General features: G+C 46.8%; 1 protein-coding gene across 1 annotated transcript; it reads right to left on the reverse strand.

The window, feature by feature from the left end:
- Positions 1-265: 265 nt before the first annotated feature.
- Positions 266-27,316, reverse strand: LOC136578074 (coiled-coil domain-containing protein 42-like). Its single transcript, XM_066577982.1, has 5 exons — positions 27,146-27,316; positions 14,130-14,234; positions 9,518-9,718; positions 9,115-9,336; positions 266-599 (listed from the first exon to the last, which is right to left on the reverse strand). The coding sequence occupies exons 1-5, from the start codon at positions 27,314-27,316 to the stop codon at positions 375-377; spliced, it is 924 nt and encodes a 307-aa protein (XP_066434079.1). The 3' UTR covers positions 266-374.

A 27,316-nucleotide genomic window follows, 5' to 3' on the forward strand; every position in this document is an offset into this window, starting at 1 on the left:
CATCGGTCATCAGTTTGCGTCATGTCCTCCATAGATGTCAGAAAGATCCAGGATATATTGCTGGACCTGTGCCAGAGGAGTAGTTAATAATACGTTCATAAATACGTAAAAGCATTTACTCTTCTATAGGTACCCCAGGCCTAGAAAGTCCCCTACTTGAAGACCCTGTGTTGCTTCTATGCTGCTGATGGGGCATGATGATGCTACTTGTACCTCCTAACACTATCCTCCCCATAGGGACCAGTGACTTGCCCTGACCTAGAGGCTACTCCACTAGTATTAATGGAACTAGAGGGCCGTGGGTGAAGTAAGACTATAATAATCTGGGGTTCCCTGTCACGTTACCTCATTAATGTACATAGTGTGAGCACAATTTAACTCCACATCTTTATGCCCTGTATAATGCAGAACTGTAGCCTGTGTGATGCCCCTGTTAACCCCATCCTCACCAACTCCAGCTGTCTCACGGTGTCATCCATGGCAATAATCCCGCTTGGCATAGCGATACATTGGAAGAGGTTCAGCACTGCCATTTTTATTGTACCAAGGAGTAGGGTCTTCTTTGTAACCAAGTTCTGAATATGTCCCCAACGTGCCTCCTGGTGCGGATAGAAGCAAAAAAGAAAAAAATCATCTCTTGCATCCCACCCTCGCCCTTGTGATGTTCCATCAGTGGCGCTCCTGCACACCAACATGACCTGTCTGTAGTGCAATTTTCCATGACAGTAGAAGCCGGACTCCCACCCAGGAGAATGTTCTCCAATGGCGCCTCCAGTCCTCCCATCACGTCATGATTTTAGAACTTCCGCTAGACAGAACACCTGTGGTCATTTCGGAGGTGCTGACACTAATGACCTAGCGCTGCAATACTAAGGAAATCCTGAAAACATGACCTGTTGAGGGGACCAGAGGAGAAGCTCTATTCTAGAAGCTCTTGGGGCCTTTTGGCCCTTTTATAAATGATCTGGAGGGGGGAATTGATGGGAAACTGCTCAAATTTGCTGACCACACAAAGCTAGGAGGGATAGCTAACACTAGGGAAGAGAGAGAGAGGATTCAAAAGGATCTAGACAAGCTTGAACAGTGAGCAGCGACTAACAGAATGGTATTTAACAAGAAGAAATGCAAAGTCCTACATCTGGGCAAGAAAAATGAAAAAAGCGCATACAGAATGGGAGAAAGTGGGCTAAGCAGCAGCACATGGGAAAAAGACTTGGGTATAGTAATAGATCATAGACTGAACATGAGTCGACAGAGTGATGCAGCAGCACATGGGAAAAGACTTGGGTATAGTAATAGATCATAGACTGAACAGAATGGTACCAAGAAAGCTACAACTCTTGCCATAAAAAATGAGACTTCACAAAACGCTGCTGCCAGAAAAATATTATGGGAATGTGGCGACGTGAAGGCCATAGTTTAGAACAATAAAAACACGTTTTTAAAGAAAAATAGTAAAAATTTAAAACCCGTTATTGTGGTAATCGTTCTGATAAAGTTATCAGGTTATTTTTACTGAATGGTGAACGCTGTAGAAACAAAACCCAAACGAAAAAGGTGGAACTTCTGGACAATTTTGTGATTCCCACACGACCCCCCAAAAAAAAAAAGTGATGTTCTACACTAGATGGACCCCTGAGTGCTGCTAATAAATTGGTGACAGCCGTGTGAGAGCAAGTTGAGTTAAGGCAACATTTCAATAATCTGGAATTTTAAGAACTCAATTCTACAGAAAAATAGTGTGATTATTGCATAAAACGTGTCTATTTTTAAGAGAAGGGAGGTTTTGAATGAATCTGTTGAGATTGCAGGTTGGGAGCAGGCTTCTTCTAATACTTTGGCTACTGAGTGGTCGCAATGTGTGGAATGTGGTCGCATGTTTGCAAAAAGTCAAATTGAGGAAAGACAGATTTTATGAATGTGAGCAGACATGGATGGATATTGGTAGCAGCTTCGCGTATACAGCGATAAGAGAGCGAGCGAATGTTAGTGCGAGAATTAGAGAAGCAGTTGTGTGATGCAGAGAGTGCACGGAGTATCACACAATGTCAGAACAAGCTGCTTATGGATAAATGCGATGGGCATCAGAAAGTGGCTGAGAAGGCAGTAGTACGAGTGGCTCAGTATAAGGGTGCATTCACATGAACGTATATCGGCTCGGTTTTCACGCCGAGCCGATATACGTTGTCCTCGGGTGCAGGGGGGGGGGGGGGGGGAGGATAGAAGAGCCAGGGCCAGGAACTGAGGCTCCCGCCCCCTCTCTGCCTCCTCTCCGCCCCTCTGCACTATTTGCAGCAGGGCGGGGCTAATTCCCGGACTTTAGCCCTGCCCCTGTTCCGCCTCCTCTCATTGCAAATAGTGCAGAGGGGCGGAGAGGGGGGCGGGAGCTCAGTTCCTGAACTTGGCTCTCCCATCCTCCCCCCCCCCCCCCCCCGCACCCGAGGACAACGTATATCGGCTCGGCGTAAAACCCGAGCCGATATACGTTCGTGTGAATGCACCCTAAGTGTAAGAAAAGACGAAGAGTAAATAAAAGGAAAGTTGCTTTGGCCATAGCTGAAGCAGGGGTTAAATGGGATGGAAATATCTGCGATTCCAGCAGTAGTGAAGAAGATGATGAGGGTTGTGATGAACAAAGAGGAGTAGATTCCTTATCTGTTGAGGCTAAACCAGCTATTAGGGGAAAGCAGGTAAATACTCATGGGAATGGACAGACACTAAAATGACTAATATGATCGAGGACTTTTCTCAACAAGAACTAACTGATCTTATTGATAGATTTCAGCAGAAGTCAGGAGAAAGTAGCTTGGATGGTACAAGGAGCGTGCGGTTATCTTGGATGCACATGATATGAAAATGTTTATCACCTTAAGGCCTATTTACACCAGCCGATAATCGCAAAAAAAAAAATCACTAAAAAGCAATCATTTTAGCGATAATCGTTGAGTCTAAATGTGCGCCCATTACGATATATGGCTTAAATGGCTACACACCTTTGGTCTTATTGGCTCGGACTTACTCAGAAACTAAGGGTGCATTCACACGAACATATATCGGCTCGGGTTTTACGCCGAGCCGATATACGTTGTCCTCGGGTGCAGGGGGGGGGGAGGATGGAAGAGCCAGGGCCAGGAACTGTGCTCCCGCCCCCTCTCTGCACTATTTGCAATGGGGAGAGGCGGGACGGGGGCGGGACTAATTCCCAGACTTTAGCCCCGTCCCGCCTCCTCTCATTGCAAATAGTGCAGAGGGGCGGAGAGGAGGCAGAGAGGGGGGCGGGAGCTCAGTTCCTGCACTTGGCTCTTCCATCCTCCCCCCCTGCACCCGAGGACAACGTATATCGGCTCGGCGTAAAACCCGAGCCGATATACGTTTGTGTGAATGCACCCTAAGATAGTAAATGTACTAAAATAATTGTTGTTTGGGGAGAGGGAGAAAGAATAGCGTCACCAAGGTCACGGAATTAATTGAACATGCCACTGATCAACACATGGAAAATCCCCACAAACAAGAAGAGTGGATCAAGAGCACAGCGGACTTATCCTCGCGGAGCGTGAGAGACTATTTGGGATATGTTTTAGTGTTTTGTATTGTTACTTAAACGTCTTCGGACGAGGAAAATTCAATAAAAAATATTTGAATTAAAAAAAAAAAAAAATGTGCGCCCATCGTGCACTGCTAGCTGATGGATAAATTCTGTCCAAACTAAAAATCGTCATTCAGCCTTATCAGCAGTTCTCCGCGGATAGTGCCGATAGCATAGTTTCCCCCTGGAGAACAAAGGATCTGAATGCAGATAAGAGCCCTAGGGCTGTTAACTGCATTCAGCTAAAGGCTGGTTTACACAGGCCGATGATCGCTCAAAGTTGGCTCAAATGAGAGTTTGAGTGACAGCTTTAAGCGATCATTTTGCCTAAACTATTAAGTAGCTACTTAAATACCAATTAGGGGTGCAAATGAAGCCTTCCCTGAGAGCACCTTATAGCCCCAGGCTCTCATCTGCACTCAGATCCTTTGTTTTGCACAGGAAAACAATGCTATCAGAACTCCCCATGGAGAACTGATAAAAGTGAACAACGATTTTTAGGTAAGCTTGAATTTAACGATCAGCTAACAGTGCGCCCATCGTCTGCTTTTCGGGCACATTTACACACTGATGATTGCTAAAACGATCACCGATTATTTTTTTTTTAGCGATCGGCTGGTGTAAATGGGCCTTAGCGTGCATTCACACGAACGTATATCGGCTTGGTTTTCACGCCGAGCCAATATACGTTGTCCTCGGGTGCAGGGGGCGAGGATGGAAGAGCCAAGTGCAGGAACTGAGCTCCCGCCCCCCTCTCTGCCTCCTCTCCGCCCCTCTGCACTATTTGCAATGAGAAGAGGTGGGACGGGGGTGGGGCTAAAGTCCGGGGATTAGCCCCGCCCCCATCCCGCCGTCCCCATTGCAAATAGTGCAGAGGGGCAGAGAGGGGGCGGGAGCACAGTTCCTGGCCCTGGCTCTTCCATCCCCCCCCCCTGCACACGAGGACAACGTATATCGGCTCGGCGTGAAACCCGAGCCGATATACGTTCGTGTGAATGCACCCTTAAGGCTTCATTTGTACACTTAATTGCTCTTAAGTAGCTACTTAAAAGTTTATGCAAAATGATCGCTCAAAGCTGTCACTCATACGGTCATTTAAGCGATCATCGGCTGGTGTAAATGGGCATTTAGTCATGGACCAAATGTCTAAACAGCATTCCATGATTATAGAGCAAGAAGGGTTAACGAATGTGTTAGCTGTAGCAGCCAGGGGGTGTAATGAGGAATATCCCAGTGAAGCTGATTGGCCTTCTAGTGATAGACAGCGGTTTACGGTAAGAGATTGTATTCAGCGTACTAAAGAAGACATGATGAAAACAGCTCTTGTTGTGGGACGTCTGTTATTATGACGTTATAGGTGAATGGGACTGGGCAGGAAACGTCCTGGAGACGGTCACACAATTGGGAGACTTAGGAGAATGGGGGCCCCAGCAATTTTCTAATAGGGAAAGAGGAGATGGGAACAGAGTATAAATGTTAAAGGGGTTGTCCCGCGCCGAAACGGGTTTTTTTTTTTTTTTCAACAGCCCCCCCGTTCGGCGCGAGACAACCCCGATGCAGGGGTTAAACAAGAAAACCGGACAGCGCTTACCTGAATCCCCGTGCTCCGGTAACTTCTTACTTACCTGCTGAAGATGGCCGCTGGGATCTTCTCCCTCGGTGGACCGCAGGGCTTCTGTGCGGTCCATTGCCGATTCCAGCCTCCTGATTGGCTGGAATCGGCACGTGACGGGGCGGAGCTACAAGGAGTCGCTCTCCGGCACGAGCGGCCCCATTGAGAAAAGAAGAAGACCCGGACTGTGCAAGCGCGTCTAATCCGGCGATTAGACGCTGAAAATTAGACGGCTCCATGGAAACGAGGACGCTAGCAACGGAACAGGTAAGTGAATAACTTCTGTATGGCTCATAATTAATGCACAATGTACATTACAAAGTGCATTAATATGGCCATACAGAAGTGTATAGACCCACTTGCTGCCGCGGGACAACCCCTTTAAGAATTGGGTTTTCAGAAAAGAAGTGTTTGTTGCATTATTGAATGATGGTGTCATCAGAGATACAATAGATGGTATAAGCACAGGAGACATGTGGAGGATGTACTAGGAAAGGGGGCTGAATAAGAAACGGGGGTCCCAAAATAAAAAGGTAATGATTAAAGATGCAGAAATTCCACAGTGGAGGTGCAGCAAGTCACATGGCAAGAGAGACGTCCTTCCTTCCATGTCGCCGGAACAACCCACTGCATCCAGGTTAGAGGATTTTTATTCAGAGGTAAGATCATTGGTGAAAGAGTTAAAACAAAAAGAGGAGTCGCAACAAGATAGAAAACCCAATCCTACTAGAAGAACTCAGGTGACTGCAGACAGAGTAAGCAGGAAAGAGATGGGTCCCACAGGAGAAAATAGACGGGATCCGTACAGATAGAGAATGTGTAAGAAAAGGGGATTCTATGACCCGGGGGAAGAATTCAGAAAAAACTCCAAATCCTCCAATGTGGAAAGATTATAATGATTGCTATAATCTTTTGAATAATGTGATATTTGTCTTGGTCATGCATTGATGTGTGAGATCACCAAACACTAGATACAAGATACAGTGTTAGGGTGCATTCACACGAACGTATATCGGCTCGGGTTTCACGCCGAGCCGATATACGTTGTCCTCATGTGCAGGGGGGGGGGGGAGGATGGAAGAGCCAGGGCCAGGAACTGAGGCTCCCGCCCCCTCTCTGCCTCCTCTCCGCCCCTCTGCACTATTTGCAATGGGGAGAGGCGGGACGGGGGCGGGGCTAATTCCCCAGACTTTAGCCCCGCCCCCGTCCCGCCTCCTCTCATTGCAAATAGTGCAGAGGGGCGGAGAGGAGGCAGAGAGGGGGCGGGAGCCTCAGTTCCTGCTTCTGGCTCTTCCATCCTCCCCCCCTGCACACGAGAACAACGTATATCGGCTCGGCGTGAAAACCGAGCCGATATACGTTCGTGTGAATGCACCCTTAAGGCCCATTTGCTCGAGCTTTGAGCAATCATTTTGCACAAAAATTAATTGGTATTTAAGTAGCTACTCAGCTACCTAAATACCAATTAAGTGTGCGAATGAAGCCTTCACTGAATGCAGCCAATAGCCCCAAGCTATTATCTGCGCTCAAATCCAATGTTCACCACGGGGAAGCAATGCTATCAGCACTCCCCGTGGAGAACTGCTGATAAGAGTGAAGGATGATTTTTATGTTGGACTGATTTTAATGATCAGCCGAAAAGCTGACGATGGGGGCACATTTACACGCACCGATAATCGCTAAAACGATTGCTGATTAGCGATTTTTTTGCGATAATCGTCCAGTGTGTATGAGCCTTTAGATTTGCTTCAGCCCTGAATGTTGTTAAAACAACATAAATTTAGACAAAGTTTTTTTAATTTTCATTTTTTTCTGGAGCTCCAGTGCATATGGCGTTCAGAAGAACTCCTTTACAGACTGTCTTTATTATGAACATTAGCTGTAGGAAGACCCTTGTTCAATCTCTAATGTCTGTCTGGGTACAGCCACATTGTTAAAGGTTAGTAGATCTCGGTAACATCTGAGACGATGCAGAACACAATACAAATGGGGGGTTTATGAAGTGTCTGGTTATTTGTGTAGAACAGAAACTACTGCATGTTGAATGGATTGGTGAAGATAGGGAAGGTGTGAGATGCACATGACTGAGGACCTCAGGCAACAAAATGGTGTATAGAGGGCATCTGCAGCAGTGGAATCTAGAGAGGAAAGTGGCTCTATAGTCGGTTATGTATATCTGCACTTTTTAATGGAGATGATTGACTGACACCAATGGAATGGGTGAGGACAGAGTCCTGCTTAGGGTCTGTTTGGCTAACCAGGCAAAGCAGTAAGGGCACAATAATCTCCCTGCTTCCCTGCATCAGAGACCTTGTAGGTATAGGGACCAAAAAAGATCAAGAACAGAAAGTCCTTGAGATAAAGAGACATTTGTATTCAATAGAAGACCGTTTTTGAATTTCTCATTTTTCTTCGAGCCAAGATTTGTCGAGATTTGTTTTATGTTGCTAGCAAATGAAAAGATGTAATAAAGGTGAATGTATCACTGCTATGAAAAAATATGGAACATTAGAAAGAAACGTGGAAGCTGCTAATCATTCATTATTAGGACTTGAAAATCAAACCATGATGTCAAAATGTATAAATCATAAAAAGCATAAAGACAGGAGAGGCTTTTGGGGAGTGAGGGCATTCCCCAACCCAGGTCCAAAATGCTTCTGTCACAGTGTCGTTCCCAGGAGGCCCCCCTGTTCTCTGCCTTTTTTCAGTTGCTTCTCAGGTTGATGCACAAAGCAGATAAGTATACTTAAAGGGGTTGTCCCGCGGCAGCAAGTGGGGGTATACACTTCTGTATGGCCATATTAATGCACTTTGTAATGTACATTGTGCATTAATTATGAGCCATACAGAAGTTATCAAAAGTTTTATACTTACCTGCTCCGTTGCTGGCGTCCTCGTCTCCATGGTGCCGACTAATTTTCGGCCTCTAATGGCCAAATTAGCCGCGCTTGCGCAGTCCGGGTCTTCTGCTGTCTTCAATGGGGTCGCTCGTGCAGAATGCCGGCTCCGTGTAGCTCCGCCCCGTCACGTGCCGATTCCAGCCAATCAGGAGGCTGGAATCGGCAATGGACCGCACAGAAGCCCTGCGGTCCACAGAGAGACAGGATCCCGGCGGCCATCTTCAGCAGGTGAGTATGAAGACGCCGGACCGCCGGGATTCGGGTAAGTACTACCCGGTGTGTTTTTTTAACCCCTGCATCGGGGTTGTCTCGCGCCGAACAGGGGGGGGGGGTTAAAAAAAAAAAAAAAAACGTTTCGGCGCGGGACAACCCCTTTAAGGCTCTTGGTGATGTAAGTATTGATGTAACCGTTGTTTAAGAATTGTTTACAAAACGTTTGGGCAATATCACCTATTTTTATGTAAGGGCACCTGCAGGCGGGCGGGTCGGATCCGGCGGCGAGAATTCTCGCCGCGGGACCCGACCCCAGTGCCTGCAGGCAGGAGCACGTACTCACCCGCGCCTGGCGGCCCCGGCTCTTTCATGAGCCGGCGGCCGGGTGAGTGACGTTTCTGTGCGAGGCTCTGCAAGCCCCGCACAAAAATAGGACATGCCGCAGTTTGTTTGCCGCGCGACATTTCGCGCGGCCGTCTGCATAGGAGTGCGTATTGTAATGCACTCCTATGCAGGCTTTCAGTGGCGGAAATCCCGCGGATAATTCCGCTACGGGATTTCCGCCCGTGTGCAGGCGGCCTAACTTTGTTTTATTTTTATTATTTATTCATTATTATTACTAGATTGTGTTAACCCACTTGTCCTTCTTTAAAGACGTATCCAAACTTGTTTTCCAGTTGGCAAAACAACTGCAGACCTACTCCTAGGCTGTGATCTATCCAACCTCCTGCAAATCCCATGATAATGATCTGGTAAATTATAACTTTCAACATCTGGAGTACCTACAATGGTTCTGTCCTCACCCACAGAAGTCGCTGGTTCTGAGCTTGTTCTAGGTCGGCCTGCAGTTGTCCCAGCTGGTTGTCGAGTTGCTGCATCTTATCGCTGTTGTCTTCCAGGAAGCTGGAGAGTTGCCCCTTGGTCTGGTCGATGGAGGCTTGTGTGTCCTGCACCACTTGCTGGAGATACTGGGACGTAGCAAACAATGTGTGGAACCGACTGAGGACATCATCAGAGCACTGGAACTAAAACAAGATCAAATGACAGTCATCGCATTGTCAACTGAGCCTTGAGGGTTGTCAGCAGCCATGAGCTTCTTCACCACAGAAGCTGTGAGAGTCTGAGTGCCTACTGTCCTGTCTGCCCCCTCCATGCCTCCTCTTGGATTGCTCTGTGTTTCTTGCTGCAGTCATTTCCTTCTCTCACCTCTTCTGAAGCCTCCACGATGCTTTCCAGGTAGTCATAGAACTTTCTGTACTGCTGGATTTGGGTCTGGATCTTCTTCTTCCTTTTGAGCAGCGATTGTTGCTCCTCCTGCAGGAGGCGCAGCTGTTGCTCCTTCAGCTTACAGAGGTCTTGTGCCCCCTTCGCTTTCTTCACCGCCTGCAGGCATTTCACCTCCTTCTCCTGGAAGACATAAGCAATATATATAAACTAGCTGATATACCCGGCTTCGCCCGAGTTCATATGGTACTGGTGTTTATCTGGTGTTCAGAGATGCTAAGGAAAAACATATGTTCACCATTTTGCATGGTTCTTTGTGTTACCCAGGAAAAACCACGGGAGGTAACCATGCGATGTTTCCTTTATATAAAAGGACATCAGGAAGTGAGAGAATTACATTCCGTACGTAAAATTTGGACGCTAATTCTTTTGCGCTTAGAATTGAATAATCGAGTTGGGACCCATTAGCTTCTCCTATTTATGACATAATCAATGCTCGTGCCAAATTTCCCGTTTCTATGACACCGGAAAGTGAGAAAATTACATTCCGCACGTAAAATTTGGACGCTAAATCTTTTGCGCATAGAATTGAATAATGGAGTGGGGACCCATTAGCTTTTCCTATTTATGACATAATCAATGCTCGTGCCAAATTTCCTGTTTCTACGACACAAGCCTATCACCGAGGGAATCACTAAAATATAACTTTTATTAGGTAAAGATAAAAATAAAAATGTATAAAAGGCGTGGACTCTTATTCCAGTTACACTCCTACTGGACAAGTAGATATTCTAACAGTAGTAAGTCCATATAAGTATATACCAGATGATGCGCTAAGTTCTAACTCCACAACCACAATGACCCAATCTATACCATTGCTGCTCATTTTCACACAGCCGTTCAGGCTGTTCGGTTCTATAACCTAGACTCACCATCCTGATGATGCGGTCACTGCATTAAGGACCGTGGAAACGCGTAGATGGTGTTAGCCAGCCTAAGATAGCCTTATTGTTGTGCTTGACATGCCACAGATGTCCACATCATTGTATATCGGGCTATCTATGCTTAAATGGTGATAGTGAATGCAGCAGTTACTGACAAAGAGGGTTCATTATATATCTTATTGAACCCTCTTCAGTTCAGCTGCTCGTAGCTGCTGGTGATTATAAAATCTCACAAACAGCGGCATTCATCTTTAGTGAAGCAGTGATCAGCTGTTTTTATTAGCTGCACTCAGCAGTGTTTAGTCCATGTGACAGGGTCTTATGAGTTAATGACCCTGGTCTAAGACTCTCCGCTGTGTCTGTCCCTAATGGGAATGTGGTAAAATAAAAGGAACGTTTGGTGCTGTAATATGTCCTTGCACCATTTAACTCCTAGTTACAGACCACTCAGCGCTGCAGTCTATTTGCCAGCTTTTATATAAACTAGATAAACACGCTAAATGACGTCAGTCAAGCGAGTCACTATATAGATGAAATTAGTGACCGTGTTTACTATAGCTGGTTATCACATCAGGGTATTATCCACCATAATAGGGGATATACCACATAGTATATACCTGATTGATGCTGTATTTCCTGGGCATTAATATATGCCTCAATACTCTGCCAGACGGGGGTTACATTTATTATTCTGGCCTTTACCCATTTATCGGCTCCAACGTATAAATACAAAAAATATAACCTACATTGTGCTTTGTTAGCCCTTGTGGCCATTTATACACGTGGAGCTGTACACAACCATAATATATATCTCGACCCATGCACCAACAATATAGATTGGGTCATTGTGGTTGTGGAGTTAGAACCTAGCGCATCATCTGGTATATACTTATATGGACTTACTACTGTTAGAATATCTACTTGTCCAGTAGGAGTGTAACTGGAATAAGAGTCCACGCCTTTTATACATTTTTATTTTTATCTTTACCTAATAAAAGTTATATTTTAGTGATTCCCTCGGTGATAGGCTTGTTGACACACAGGGTTTTCCTTTCTGTCATGGTGACAAATTCTATGACACCGGAAAGTGAAAAAATTACCTTCCGCACGTAAAATTTGGACGCTAATTCTTTTGCGCATAAAATTAAATAATCGAGTTGGGACCAATTAGCTTTTCCTATTTATGAAATAATCAATGCCTGTGCCAAATTTCCTGTTTCTAGGACACCGGAAAGTGAAAAAATTACATTCCGCACGTAAAATTTCGACGCCAATTCTTTTGTGCATAGAATTGAATAATGGAGTTGGGACCCATTAGCTTTTCCTATTTATGACATAATCAATGCTTGTGCCAAATTTCCCGTTTCTATGACACCGGAAAGTGAAAAAATTACATTCCGCACGTAAAATTTGGACGCTAATTCTTTTGCGCATAGAATTGAATAATGAAGTTGGGACCCATTAGCTTTTCCTATTTATGACATAATCAATGCTCGTGCCAAATTTCACGTTTCTATGACACCGGAAAGTGAAAAAATTACATTCCGCACGTAAAATTTGGACGCTAATTCTTTTGCGCATAAAATTGAATAATCGAGTTGGGACCCATTAGCTTTTCCTATTTATGACATAATCAATGCTCGTGCCAAATTTCCTGTTTCTATGACACCGGAAAGTGAAAAAATTACATTCTGCACGTAAAATTTCGACGCCAATTCTTTTGCGCATAGAATTGAATAATGGAGTTGGGACCCATTAGCTTTTCCTATTTCTGACATTATTAATGCTCCTGCCAAATTTCGAGTTTCTATGACACCGGGAAGTGAGAGAATTAGATTCTGCACGTAAAATTTGGACGCTAATTCTTTTGCGCATATTATTGAATAATCGAGTTGGGACCGATTAGCTTTTCCTATTTATGTCATAATCAATGCTCGTGCCAAATTTTAAGTTTCTAAGGCATTGGGAAGTGACAGATTTAGATTATGTACGTAAAATTTCAACGCCAATTATTTTGCGCTAGAATTGAATAATCGAGTTGGGACCCAATTACTTTTTCTATTTTGGAGATAATCTATGCTAGTGCCAAAATTCATGTTTCTACGATATCGGGAAGTTGGAGAACTTTTGGCGAGTCAATCAGTGAGTCAGTGAGGGCTTTCAGCTTTATATATATATATATAGATATACTAGCTGATATACCCGGCTTCGCCCGAGTTAATTTGGTACTGGTGTTTATCTGGTGTTCACACGGAAAATCTTATGAAGTCGTGGTTACTTTAGAGATGCTAAGGAAAAACATATGTTCACCATTTTGCATGGTTCTTTGTGTTGCCCAGGAAACACCACGTGAAGGTAACCATGCGACGTTTCCTTTATATAAAAGGACATCAGGAAGTGAGAGAATTACATTCCGCACGTAAAATTTGGACGCTAATTCTTTTGCGCTTAGAATTGAATAATCGAGTTGGGACCCATTAGCTTTTCATATTCATGACACAATCAATGCTTGTGCCAAATTTCATGTTTCTGTGACATTGGGAAGTGAGAGATTTAGATTATGTACGTAAAATTTGGACGCTAATTCTTTTGCGCATAGAATTGAATAATGGAGTTGGGACCCATTAGCTTTCCCTATTTATGACATAATCAATGCTCGTGCCAAATTTCCCGTTTCTATGACACCGGAAAGTGAGAAAATTACATTCCGCACATAAAATTTGGACGCTAATTCTTTTGCGCAAAGAATTGAATAATCGAGTTGGGACCCATTAGCTTTTCCTATGTATGACATAATCAATGCTCGTGCCAAATTTTCCGTTTCTATGACACCTGAATGTGAGAAAATTACATTCCGCACGTAAAATTTGGACGCTAAATCTTTTGCGCATAGAATTGAATAATGGAGTTGGGACCCATTAGCTTTTCCTATTTATGACATAATCAATGCTCCTGCCAAATTTCCTGTTTCTATGACACTGGAAAGGGAAGAAATTACATTCCGCACGTAAAATTTCGACGCCAATTCTTTTGCGCTAGAATTGAATAATCGAGTTGGGACCCATTCGCTTTTCCTATTTATGACATAATCAATGCTCGTGCCAAATTTCACGTTTCTATGACATTGGAAAGTGAGTGATTTAGATTATGTACGTTAAATTTTGACGCCAATTCTTTTGCGCTAGAATTGAATAATCGAGTTGGAACCCAATTTCTTTTCCTATTTTGGAGATAATCTATGCTTGCGCCAAATTTCATGTTTCTACGACATCGGGAAGTTGGAGAACTTTTGGCGAGTCAGTCAGTCAGTGAGGGCTTTAGCTTTATATATATAGATATAAACAAGAGGGGCAGAAAGGATGCAGCACCAACCTGTTCTGTTACCCTGTAGGGAATCATGGCATTTTACAGAGTGACCTCATTATATTCAGTGATGTCATCATATAATGCTTCTAATACTGTAGCATGATCTCCTTATATGCAGGGATCTCCAGCTATACAACAACATCTCCCGATACATTGAAATCCCATCATATAGTGTCCTCATTGTGTACATATACGGACCATATAGGGAGTTCATATACAGCAATCTCATTCTATCCTTGGCACATACAAGGTCACTAATATTTAAATAATTTTTATATACTCACCGCAATGTGAGGCTGGAACCTAAGTAAGTGACCCTTCAGCTCTGCCTCCTGTGCACGCAGCTCCTCCCATCGCAGGGCGAGTACTCCTATGGTGCTGTGTCCCTCCTGAGCAGAGCAGCAAGTGGTATATTGGGAGAGATTCACAGAACAGTCACTGAGAGGCGCTTCAAGTAACAATTCCATTATAAACACACACCCTATGTGGGAGGGGCCTAGAGATCTTTATCTTGCACAGTCTACAGTGAGGACTGACACATGGGCGGAGGAAGGGCAGATCGGGAAAAAGTTGTCTCTTACACGTGAGACTTTGGATTCAGTGACTTTGCAAAAGTTCAAATGTATTGATTTATGGCTCATCTAAGTGACTCTTCCATATACTACTTTCATCTAATCTCCCTGTACGATCCCCATTTAGAATGGGCTCCATGACTGACAATGCCGCCCCGCGTACATCTTGTGCCATGTATGCAGTCCTGACCAGCTGGGTGCGTACTGCTGTATGAGATGTGAAGGTGTTGTACATTTGGAAGCCCAGATCCTGGATCTAAATGAGCAGCTTGTAACACTGGGATCTACTGGCACCATGGAAAGGAGTTTGCTGCTCACTGAGCACTCGCTGGGGTAGATGTGGGGGATGGATGGTAGTATGGGAGTGCAGGATGAGAACGGCAATAGGATAGGTCGCATAAATCTAATCAAAATGAAGCTACTGCCCATATTTCTATGTATATATATTCTAAAACACACCTATTTTGATCCCTAAAAGGGTTTTTTACAGCTCTCCAGAGGATACTTGTCCATATAGCGTGGCAAGGATCCACCCCGAGAATTCAACTAGAGCTCCTCTGTCTGCCTGTGGAGGGTGGGGGGCTGTCTCTCCCCCATTTTCACTACTACCTGGCCAGTCAGCTTGTATGTGCGGGGGTGGTGGTTGTCCTCTACTGACTACAATCCAGTGGTGGGGCTTGAACGCAGAATAGTAAGTCCCAAGCAAAGTTTGAGCAGATTTTTGCTAAGGGGCCTGACCTCACACATAACTACGCTGCCTATGTGGGTGACACTTAAAGGGGTTGTCCCGCGAAAGCAAGTGGGGGTATACACTTCTGTATGGCCATATTAATGCACTTTGTAATGTACATTGTGCATTAAATATGAGCCATACAGAAGTTATTCACTTACCTTCCCTAGGCTGGCGTCCCCGTCTCCATGGCTCCGTCTAATTTCAGCGTCTAATCTCCCGATTAGACGCGCTTGCGCAGTCCGGTCTTCTCCCTTCTGAATGGGGCCGCTTGTGCCGGAGAGCGGCTCCTCGTAGCTCCGCCCCGAACGCACATGGCCCACGGTGCACCATGGGAGAAGACCTGCGGTCCACCGTGGGTGAAGATCCCGGCGGCCATCTTCGCAAGGTAAGTAAGAAGTCACCGGAGCGCGGGGATTCGGGTAAGTACTATCCGTTTTTTTTTTTTTTAAACCCCTGCATCGGGTTTGTCTCGCGCCGAACGGGGGGGCTATTGAAAAAAAAAAAACCCCGCTTCGGCGCGGGACAACCCCTTTAAAGTTTGGAGTAAAGCCCTCAATTTGACTTCGGACGAGGCAGCAAAATGGTCCCCTCCATACTCCCCTAACCTTTAGAACTTGCAGTTAATGCCAGACATTATCTTCTGGAGACATCATGCAATAACTACCCTCGCAGATGTGGTTGACAATAGGCTTCTTAGTACCTTTTCACAACTACAAATATGATCGGACCTTCCCAATAACTCCCTCTTTAGATACTTCCAACTGCATCATGCCCTCGGAGCCCAATTTGGAGGCCTGAACATACCCCTCACACTGACCAGGCTAGAAGATCTGGCACAGATGGCCAACACTCTGAAGCCACTGTTCTGCATCTTTAGACAACTGACGGGGGGGTTAAGAGATGGGACTCTTGAAAAATGGGGCTTAGACATACCAAACCATGACTCAGATGACCAAACAGCCGTTTGAACCACCTGTGATTAGTGCAAGAAACAGGTTAATCCAAGTCAGGTTCTTGCACATAATCTACTATACTCCCACTTGTTTGTGCATCATGGGCCTAATTCCTAATGCAGACTGTCCAAGAGTGAGGGAGGGCACCATCATGTTCATGTTTTAGGAATGCAACGTTTTACAGACTTATGGGAGAGATGTCTGCAGCATCCAAAGAGTGGGCCCTCAGCCTAGGAGACAGCAGGGTTGAGTTTGGGCCTTGTCACGGGGCTCTACCGTCTCCCACCCTGAGTGTAGCTCGGGACCCGTCCAAGTAGTTGAGGGACGGCCTACAAACAGGGAAACCCATGGTGCGATGTACCTCCTTCCTTCACGGTGAATCCGGATGATGAAAGAACTGGTGCACACGCAGGGAGTAGTTTGAATTAGCAAAGTCGGGAACGGTCAGCAGCGCCACTTTATTTAAATAAACTTATTTATAGTCCAATAAGAAATAATCTACAGCAGCACGATACTCAGTACAAACTTCACAAAGTGGTGTGACAGGGAGGAAGATCACGGGTACACCAGGTAGTCTATAGTTATCTGTATGGCTGCGGGCCCGACACAACTTCTCCAGCTACCAGTCAGCACTCACGTCCAACACACAGTCCCCTCTGCCATGGCGGGCCATTGTCCTTGTTTACTTTAGTACATCAGTGGATTGAAACCATCGGCATCTCCTGGGAGAAACCGAGTCCAGGGAAAGTTGTGGTCACCTTTTTCCCTCTTCCATCATTGCACCCACAGACTGAAGGTGTCCGCGTGGGTCTCAGGCAGCTCCACTCCCTCCATCTGCTGCCACGTTCAGCACCTCAACCACCAACTCGCTCACTCACTCCCTTGCATACACCTTGCAGGCACATATATCAAATAGGATCACATGACATACACAAGATACATTTCCAGACATAACCCAGGTAACCAATTTAGTGCTGCAGAAGTGCAATACACATCAAACTCATGCAACATGAAAGACATTGAAGACACGTAGGCACAAGACGATTTCATTTATGCATTATGGAGGGGCCCCGCTGTTCCGGGTCACTACATGTCCTCGAGTCTATGGAGACGCATCTGGGGGCCCGTGCATCCTGCATCCCAAAATTTGCCTCTTTGGCCTTATGGAGGATATTCTGGTTGACACAGCAACACGCACCCTATACAAATTGCTGTTCTTTAATGCTAAAAAAATGTGATATTTCTTAACTGGAAACTCCCAAAAAGCCTACTAGAGCTGCCTAGCAACGTGAAGTAAATGGGGTCCTACCTATTTATAATCTCACATATATGGTCCAAGGTTGCCCCACCAAATTCACTAGGATATGGGGCCGATGGATTGACCGCCCTAATACTGCATTAGGGGTATCTGGCTAACGTCTCTGCCAGCAGGCCAGGGCCTATCATCTTTCACTCCTCAATATACACGAGGATACTGAGTGCTTACTGTGATGACAGTCGTGTCGTCGGGAGAACGTTTGTTTTGTTTTTATGTTAAGTTATTAAAATTTCCCAGGTTGGGAATCTTGGGCTCTGTTTCTGGAGGGGAAACAAATAAAAAGGGTATATGCAATTCTTAAACATAGTAACATAGTATGTTAGACTGAATGAAGACAATGTCCATCTAGTTCAGCCTGTTTCAACCCCTTCCTTGTTGGTCCAGGAGAAGGCAATTCCTTCCTGACTACATAAGGGCAGCCAGAGCAACGCCTGGATCAACATGTGAGATCATCAACCCCACTAGACTCCTAATGTCTAGATCCTGTAATATCCTTCCGCTCTAGAAAGACATCTAGCCCCCTCTTAAACTCCTCTATGGATTTTGCCATCACCACATCCTCAGGCAGAGAGTTCCACAGTCTCACTGCTCTTACAGTAAAGAACCCCCTTCTGTGTTGGTGATGAAACCTGCCTTCTTCTAGACATAGCGGATGTCCTCTTGTTACCATCGCAGTCCTGGGTATAAACAGATCATGGGAGAGATCCTTGTATTGTCCCCTCATATACATAGTTATTTGATTTGATCGCCCCTTAGCCGTCTTTTTTCCAGGTTAAATAATCCCGGTTTTGATAGCCTCTCTGGGTATTCCACTCCTCTCATTCCATTTATTAATTTAGTCGCCCTTCTTTGAACCACCTTCAAACGCTGCTACATCTTTCCGGAGCACCGGTGTCCAGAACTGTATACAGTATTTGATGTGGGGCCTGACAAGTGCCTTTTATATCAATTCTGAACTTCATTTGCCATTTTTCTGCCCAAGCCCCCAGCTTATCTCGGTCCGTTTGTAGCCGTACCTTGTCCTCCGTTGTATTAATTGTCTGGTATACTTTTGTATCATCAGCAAATATTGATATTTTACTGTGCAGTCCCTCTATCAGGTCATTGATAAATATATTGAACAGAATGGGGCCCAATACTGAACCCTGTGGCACCCCATTAGCGACGGTGGCCCAATCAGAGTACGAACCATTTATTACCCCCCTCTGCTTTCTATCTCGGAGCCAGTTCCTTACCCAGATACACACGTTTTCACCCAGTCAGAGCTTCTCATTTTATATATCAACTTATTATGCGGCACGGTGTCAAATGTTTGGAAAAATCCAGATATACGAGATCAATAGACTCTCCCAGGTCCAGCCTAGAGCTTACTTCATCGTAGAAACTGATCAGATTGGTCTGACCTGATCGACCCCTCATGAACTCATGCTGATCAGGAGTTATACCGTTTGTTTTCCTTGAGGTATTCTAGGATGCCGTCTCTCAGAAACCCCTCGAATATTTTTCCAGTTATTGAAGTGAGACTTACCGGCCTGTAGTTAGCAGGCTACCTTCTTGACCCCTTTTTGTATACTGGAACCACATTGGCAATGCGCCAATCCAGTGGTACAACCCTGGTCTCTATAGTTTCCATAAATATAAGAAATAGCGGTCTAGCTATCATGTCACTTAGTTCCCTTAGAATCCTTGGTTGTATTCCATCTGGGCCTGGAGATTTATCAATTTTATTCCTTTTTAATGGATTCTGCACTTCCTCCTGTGTTAGGCATGCAATATTTAGCGGGGGGGGGGGGGGGGTGAGTGGGTGGTTATTTTATTCCCCTGCATCTTGTGTGACATTTCTTGCTCATTCGTGAATACACTTGAAAATAAACTATTTATAGATAGTTATAGGCTTCTTATTGTATGACAGCTGGAAATTAACTATTTCCCAAGTACCCCTCAACCTGCACCGTCATGATTCGGTTTGTTAGTTAATAGGTTCAGAGTGGCCCTCCCTCTAGTTGACTCCCACACAAGTTGGGAAAGGTGGTTGTCTTTAATTGTTCTCAAGATCTTAATCGCCCTTGTGAGATTTGCAGGTTTCGTCTTCCTATACAATATCCGGATAATTATAAAATTCCCCCATAATAATTACTTCATTGCGGTTTGACACCTCTTGTATTTGCCTTAATAAGATTTCCATTTCTTCTGTTGCTAGAGTTCCGATGACTTAGCTCTACGAAATACTGCTGATGTATCTTCCTGTACATATTTGTATTGTATGCGAATACCCAATAAATGTTTCTTAAGATATAAAAATAGAAAGGGAATTAGAGCGCAGGGCATGCTAGACAGGTCCTGGTAGTGGGAGACTCAATTATTAGGACAATCTGCCATAAAGACCGGGATCGTTGAACGGTGTGTTGTCTTCCTGGCGCTCGAGTTCAACACATCCCTGATCGGGTTGACAGATTACTGGAAGGGGCTGGTGAGGTTCCAGCGGTCATGGTACACATTGGCACTAATGACGAAGTTAAAGGTAGGTGGAAGATCCTTAAAAATAATTCCAGGGAACTAGGATGTGAAAGAAAAACCGACAGTTATGTGGAGGGCAAACTCAAGGGCCTGGGTCACCAGGCAGATCTTTGTGCAGTGGGTGAATTTGGTCTTTGGTCCTGACGTCAAGAAATATCTCCAGGAAAATAACCTACACCTGCAAGCCCTTCTCCTTGACAACGCACCTGCTCACCCACCTGACCTGGAAGAGGACATCATCGAAGAGTTCAGGTTTATAAAAGGTTCTCTACCTTCCACCCAACACCACCTCTATCCTGCAGCCCATGGACCAGCATTTGATTTCTAATTTCAAGAAGTTTTTCACTAAGCACCTATTCCGCCGCTGCTTTGAGCTGACGGAGAGCACAAACCTCACCCATTGAGAGTTCTGGAAGAACCACTATAACATTGTGATGTAAACGGACTTTGAAGTGGCAGTGGTGGAGGAACCCGAAGAGGCAGTGGTGGAGGAACCCGAAGAGGCAGTGGTGGAGGAACCCGAAGAGGCAGTGGTGGAGGAGATTGTATCCCTCGGCAAAACTATGGGCTTGGACATGGATGAAGGTGACATCAACAAGCTGATAGAGGAGCACTCCAAGGAACTGACAACAGAGGAGCTAAAGGAGCTACAAACGCAGCAGCACACAAAGGTTTTTCAGGAAGCGGGGTGACGTGGAGTTGGCGGAAGAGGTGATCTCTACAAGTGAGATAAAGGAAATTTTGGGAACGTGGGAGAAACTTTCATACGGGTCACACAAAATAAGAAAATAAGTTAGCACTTACCAATAGAAATCTATAAGTGCATGCTACCATGGCAGCAATATACAGTAAGGCTGGGTTCACATGGGGTTGAATTGCGGACATTCCACACGGAAATTCTGCATACATTCTTAAGCCCAAGACGAAGCAGCAAAGTGGAGGAAATTTGCGGAAATCTCATTCACACGCTGCGGCTTGGGTTTTGAAGTAGCCTTTACACTGCGTAAATCTCTCGAAATTTCTGTGCTGTCCCGCTGCAGACATTCCGCGAGATTTCCACGGGATTACCGTCCCATGGGAACCCAGCCTAGAAGGAGAAACCAAAAAAGTGGTAACAGCACTCAAAATCCTTTTTTTTTTAAGGTGGTTAGTGTATTATCTTAGTTATGTATATTTCTGATAAAAAAAAAAGTATTTTGGGGTGCAGTTACCACTTTTTTTGGTTTGAGCTAGCGGTGACATCATTCGCTCGTTTAAACGATAAATTGGCTCATCTAAAGGCCCATTTACACCAGTCAATGATCGCTTTTAAAAAAAAGAAAAAAATTAAAACAAAATTGCTAATCGGCGATCGTTTTAGAGATCATTGGTGCATCTTAACACGTGCCCATTGTGCGCTTTTCGGTCACTGCTAGCTGATCGTTAAAATTAGTCCAACCTAACAATGCTATCAGCACTTACCTGTGGAGAACGACTGATAAAACTGATCACTAAAATCAAGCTCACTTGATTTTAACGATCAGCGAAAAGAGCCCGAGATGCGTGTGCCCCGCGCCCATTTACACGCACCGATTATCGCTAAAATGATCGCCGATGAGCGAAGTTTTAGCGATAATTGTCCAGTGTAAATGGGCCTTAACTGAGTATAGCTACTTAACAGTTTATGCAAAATGATCGCTTAAAGGGGTTGTCCCGTGAAACAAAGTGGGGTTATACACTTCTGTATGGCCATATTAATGCACTTTGTAATGTACATTGTGCATTAATTATGAGCCATACAGAAGTTATAAGAAGTTTTATACTTACCTGCTCCGTTGCTAGCGTCCTCGTTTCCATGGAGCCGTCTAATTTTCAGCGTCTAATCGCCAAATTAGACGCGCTTGCGCAGTCCGGGTCTTCTTCTTTTCTCAATGGGGCTCCGTGTAGCTCCGCCCCGTCACGTGCCGATTCCAGCCAATCAGGAGGCTGGAATCGGCAATGGACCGCACAGAAGCCCTGCGGTCCACCGAGGGAGAAGATCCCGGCGGCCATCTTCAGCAGGTAAGTAAGAAGTCACCGGAGCGCGGGGATTCAGGTAAGCGCTGTCCGGTGTTCTTGTTTAACCCCTGCATCGGGGTTGTCTCACGCCGAACGGGGGGGCTGTTGAAAAGAAAAAAAAAACCCGTTTCGGCGCGGGACAACCCCTTTAAAGCTGTCACTCAGACTGTCGATTGATCGATCTTTGAGTGATCATCGGCCCGTGTAAACCAGCCTTAACCCAGGAAGACGTGCAGAGCCACCTTGAACAGATTAAAATAGACAAATCACCAGGTCCTTATGCCTTACACCCCCGGGTTCTAAGAGAATTAAGTAATGTGATAGACCGTTGTTTTTTGTGATGAAATCTGTGACACTAGATTGGCGCGTCGCCATTGTGGTGCTAAAGGGGTCAAAAAGTGAACCTGGAAACTAAAGGCCAGTAAGTCTGACTTCCATTGTGGGTAAAATGTTTGCAGGGGTTCTAAGAGATGCCATCCTGGAGGAGCTCAAGAAAAACAGCTGTATAACTCTATACCAGCATGGGTTTATGACAGATCGCTCCTGTCACACCAATCTGATCAGCTTCTACAAGGAGGTAAGTTCTAGACTGGTTCGGGGAGTCACTGAGTCTTGTGTATCTGGCCTTCTCCGAAGCGTTTGATACTGGGCTGTATAACAGGTTGGTATATAAAATAAGAATGCTCGGTCTGGGTGAGAATGTGTGTAAGGGGGTAAGTAACTGGTCAGTAATAGAAAACAGAGGGGGTTATAAATGGTATATAAAAAGCATTGAGAAAGGCGCCACTGAGTACAGAAACGCATTGCAGTTATTTGTTGGTGGGTGAGAGGACCCTCTGTCCACATCCATGCTATTTTCGTGATTCTATGTATTGAAAACTTTTTCATCTTTCCCTGGTGGGGTAATAAATACTTGGATTACACAGAAGCTTTGAATGCGGAAGAATTTTTGTGCTGCTTTTGGCAGTTTCTTTGGTCTTTTGGACATTTACCCCATCCACCTAGCAGGGTTGAGGTCCTTCTTCTGCTGCCGCCTATGCCTTGATAACTGAGGTATCAGGAACTGCCTCTGATACGATAAAAGTGCACCCGGTCTACAGGTGCTGAGTGGGCAAATCCCTTTTATAGGGGTCCCCACTCAGCGCCAGGTGAGTCAATACCTTTATTACTATGAATTTGTGTGCAAAATATCTATAAGAAGATCCAATTGGCGCTCTACTACTTATTACATACTCTGATTAGGTCACCGTTACTAGTAGGGTACCACAGGCAGCAATATTGGAGGCATCACCGTTACTAGTGGGAGACCAAAAGAGTTGGTATTGGCGGGAGTCACCGTTACTAGTGGGGTACCACAGGGGGCAGTAGTGCGGTGGGGTCACAATTACTAGTGGGAGACCACAAGAGTTGGTATTGGAGTGGTCACTGTTACTAGTGGGGTACCACAGGGGGCAGTAGTGCGGTGGGGTTACCATTACTAGTGGGGTACCACAGTAGTCAGTATTGGAGGGGTTACTAGTGGGCGGTATTGGTGGGACCACAGTTACTAGTGGTGAACTACAGGGGGCAGTATTGGAGGGATCATCGTTACTAGTGGGGTACCACAGGAGGCAGTATTGGGGGGGGGGTCACAATTACTAGTGGGGTACTACAGAGACCAATATTGCATGGGTCACCGTTACTAGTAGGGTGCCACAGGGGGCAGTATTGGTGGGATCACCACTACTATTGCGGTTCCACAGGGGGCAGTATTGGATGGGTCACTGTTACTAGTGGGGTACCACAGGGGGCAGTATTGGTGGGATCACCACTACTATTGCGGTTCCACAGGGGGCAGTATTGGATGGGTCACTGTTACTAGTGGGGTACCACAGGGGGCAGTATTGGATGGGTCACTGTTACTAGTGGGGTACCACAGGGGGCAGTATTGGATGGGTCACTGTTACTAGTGGGGTACCACAGGGGGCAGTATTGGATGGGTCACTGTTACTAGTGGGGTACCACAGGGGGCAATATTGGATGGGTCCCTGTTACTTGTGGGGTACTACAGGGGGCAGTATTGGATGGTCACAGTTACTAGTGGGGTATCACAGGGCACAGTATGGGAGGGTCACAGTTACTAGTGGGATACCACAGGGGCAGTATTAGAGGGGTCATTGTTACTAGTTGGGTACCACAGGGGCAGTATTAGAGGGGTCACCTTTACTAGTGGGGTACCACAGGGTACAGTATTGCAGGGTCACTATTACTAGTGGGATACCACAGGGGCAATATTAGAGGGGTCATCTTTACTAGTTAGATACCACAGGGGCAATATTAGAGGGGGTCACCTTTACTAGTGGGGTACCACAGGGGACTGTATTGGAGGGTCACTATTACTAGTGGGTTACCACTAGGGCAATATTAGAGGGGTCATTGTTACTAGTTGGGCATCACAGGGGCAGTAGTAGAGGGGTCATTGTTACTAGTTGGGTACCACAGGGGCAGTATTAGAAGGGTCACACCAGGAATTCCTGGTGGAGTCAAGATTGACATGGGGTCACGCACCCTGTACCTGATTGGCTGAACAGAGTATTCAGCGGCAGGTCCCGCAAGGCCAGTAAACATGTATTGAGAAGCCATGGAGCTGGCGCCGCTGCAGCCGCGCACCCCCAGAACGAAGTGGCTTACCAGCTCCCCCAATAGCGCACACTGCAAAAGGACAGCAGCCGGGGGACTGGCAAAGGGAGGAAGGCTACACTGCCGGGCCCGTCTCATGGGCTGCCGCTACAGGGCCCGGCACTGTCAGAGCCTGAGTTTCTCCGGCGGAAGCACTTGCCAAGAAGGTATGAGCGGGGGACATATATACATTGCATATAATATCAGCGGAAATAAAGAGCGCAGCATGTTCTAGTTTACCACGTATAAGATAAAGCCCTATTGTTCTCCATGGGCGCGTAATAAATGCTGTACACACACACTTACATTATGTTCGGCGTTTATACACACCGTTGCTAATCGACAAAGGGAAATTTAATGAAAGATAAAAAAAGGAACCAAGAAGACTGCGCAGGACAGCGTGTGTGATATGTGCGATATATCTGCTGTCATGTGCAGTCCAAAAGCACTGCCATACGCAGCAAAATGCCGGCTCACAGAGCGGTAAAACGCTGCGTTATACATGCGAGTCCGGTCTTATAATCACCGACTACTCAGAAGGGTCGGTGATGCGGCGATTATTCTGATTTCCAAAATAGAGTCGGGAAGGAATTTTTCTTCCATGAAATGGGGAAAGTTGGCTTCCACCTCACTGAGGTTTTTTTTGCCTTCCTCTGGAACAAAATTGGGGGCAAGAGGCTGAACTGGATGGATGGGGGTCTGTTTCCAGCTGAATCTGGCTGATCACCGGGGGAATCTGGCCGATGACTGCGGGGAGGGGCTGCTGGAGGGAAATTTGGCCGATGACTGGGGGGAGGGCGGATATGGCCGATCACTAGAGGGAGGACCGATGAGGGGGGGGGAATCTGGCCAATCACTGGGTGGAGGGCTGCTTGGGGAGGAGATCTGGCTGTTCACGAGGGAAAGGCCTGCTGGGGGGGGGAATCTGGCTGATCACTGGGGAGGAAGCTGCTGGCATAGGGGATCTGGCCGATCACTGAGGGGGAGGGCTCCTGGGGGGAGGGGGGGGGGAGATCTGGCTGGTCACTGGGGGGGGGGGGGGGAGGAGATCTGGCTGATTACAGGGGGGAGGTGATCTGGGCAATCACTGGGTGGAGGGTTGCTGGGGGAAGGGATCTGGCTGATCACTGGGGGGAAGGGATCTGGCTAAACGCTGGGGGGAAGGGATCTGGCTGATCGCTGAGGGGGAGGGATCTGGCTGATCGCTGAGGGGGAGGGATCTGGCTGATCGCTGAGGGGGAGGGATCTGGCTGATCGCTGAGGGGGAGGGATCTGGCTGATCGCTGAGGGGGAGGGATCTGGCTGATTACTGGGAGGGATCTGGCTGATTACTGGGAGGGATCTGGCTGATTACTGGGAGGGATCTGGCTGATTACTGGGAGGGATCTGGCTGATTACTGGGAGGGATCTGGCTGATTACTGGGAGGGATCTGGCTGATTACTGGGAGGGATCTGGCTGATTACTGGGAGGGATCTGGCTGATTACTGGGAGGGATCTGGCTGATCACTGAGGGGGAGGAAGCTGGCTGATCACTGAGGGGGAGGAAGCTGGCTGATCACTGAGGGGGAGGAAGCTGGCTGATCACTGAGGGGGAGGAAGCTGGCTGATCACTGAGGGGGAGGAAGCTGGCTAATCACTGAGGGGGAGGAAGCTGGCTAATCACTGAGGGGGAGGAAGCTGGCTAATCACTGAGGGGGAGGGATCTGGCTGATCACTGAGGGGGAGGGATCTGGTTGATTACTGAGGGAGAGGGATCTGGCTGATTACTGGGAGGGATCTGGCTGATTACTTGGAGGGATCTGGCTGATTACTGGGAGGGATCTGGCTGATTACTGGCAGGGATCTGGCTGATTACTGGCAGGGATCTGGCTGATTACTGGCAGGGATCTGGCTGATTACTGGCAGGGATCTGGCTGATTACTGGGAGGGATCTGGCTGATTACTGGGAGGGATCTGGCTGATTACTGGGAGGGATCTGGCTGATTACTGGGAGGGATCTGGCTGATCACTGAGGGGGGGGATCTGGCTGATCGCTGGGGGGGATCTGGCTGATCGCTGGGGGGGATCTGGCTGATCGCTGGGGGGGATCTGGCTGATCGCTGGGGGGGGGATCTGGCTGATCGCTGGGGGGGGGATCTGGCTGATCGCTGGGGGGGGGATCTGGCTGATCGCTGGGGGGGGGATCTGGCTGATCGCTGGGGGGGGATCTGGCTGATCGCTGGGGAGGGGATCTGACAGAACACTGGGGAGGGGATCTGACAGAACACTGGAGGGGAAGGGATATAGCTGATCACTGTGGGAAGGGATATGGCTGATAACTGTGGGGGGGGGATCTGGCTGATCACTGGGGGGGGGGATCTGGCTGATCACTGGGGGGGGGGTCTGGCTGATCACTGCGGGGGGGGATTTGGCTGATCACTGGGGAAGGGATATGGCTTATCACTGGGGGAGGGCTGCTGGGGGGATCTGGCTGATCCCTGAGGTGTCCCCCACACCTCTTCACGGTCTTACCTCTCTCTCGGCCGCCAGCGCCCCCTGCAGCTGCAGGTCTTCCTGTCTTCTCTCCAGGAGTCGGAGGATCGGGGGGAGCCGCCGCTCCTGTATGGATGAAGGCCTCCTGCACGGTACACCCGGCGCGTATCCCTGGACCCACCCGGCAGGCTTCAGGCTCCGCGGCTCCAT

This window comes from Eleutherodactylus coqui, chromosome 8 (assembly GCF_035609145.1).
Source record: "Eleutherodactylus coqui strain aEleCoq1 chromosome 8, aEleCoq1.hap1, whole genome shotgun sequence".
Classification (NCBI taxonomy): Eukaryota; Metazoa; Chordata; class Amphibia; order Anura; family Eleutherodactylidae; genus Eleutherodactylus; species Eleutherodactylus coqui.

Coding starts and splice junctions, on each gene's coding strand:
- LOC136578074 (XM_066577982.1), bottom strand. CDS start 27,316: ATGGAGCCGCGGAGCCTGAAGCCTGCCGGGTGGGTCCAGGGATACGCG. Junction 14,235..27,145: donor CGCTGGCGGCCGAGAGAGAG/GTAAGACCGTGA, acceptor TGCTCTGCTCAG/GAGGGACACAGCACCATAGG. Junction 9,337..9,517: donor TCGTGGAGGCTTCAGAAGAG/GTGAGAGAAGGA, acceptor ATCTTGTTTTAG/TTCCAGTGCTCTGATGATGT.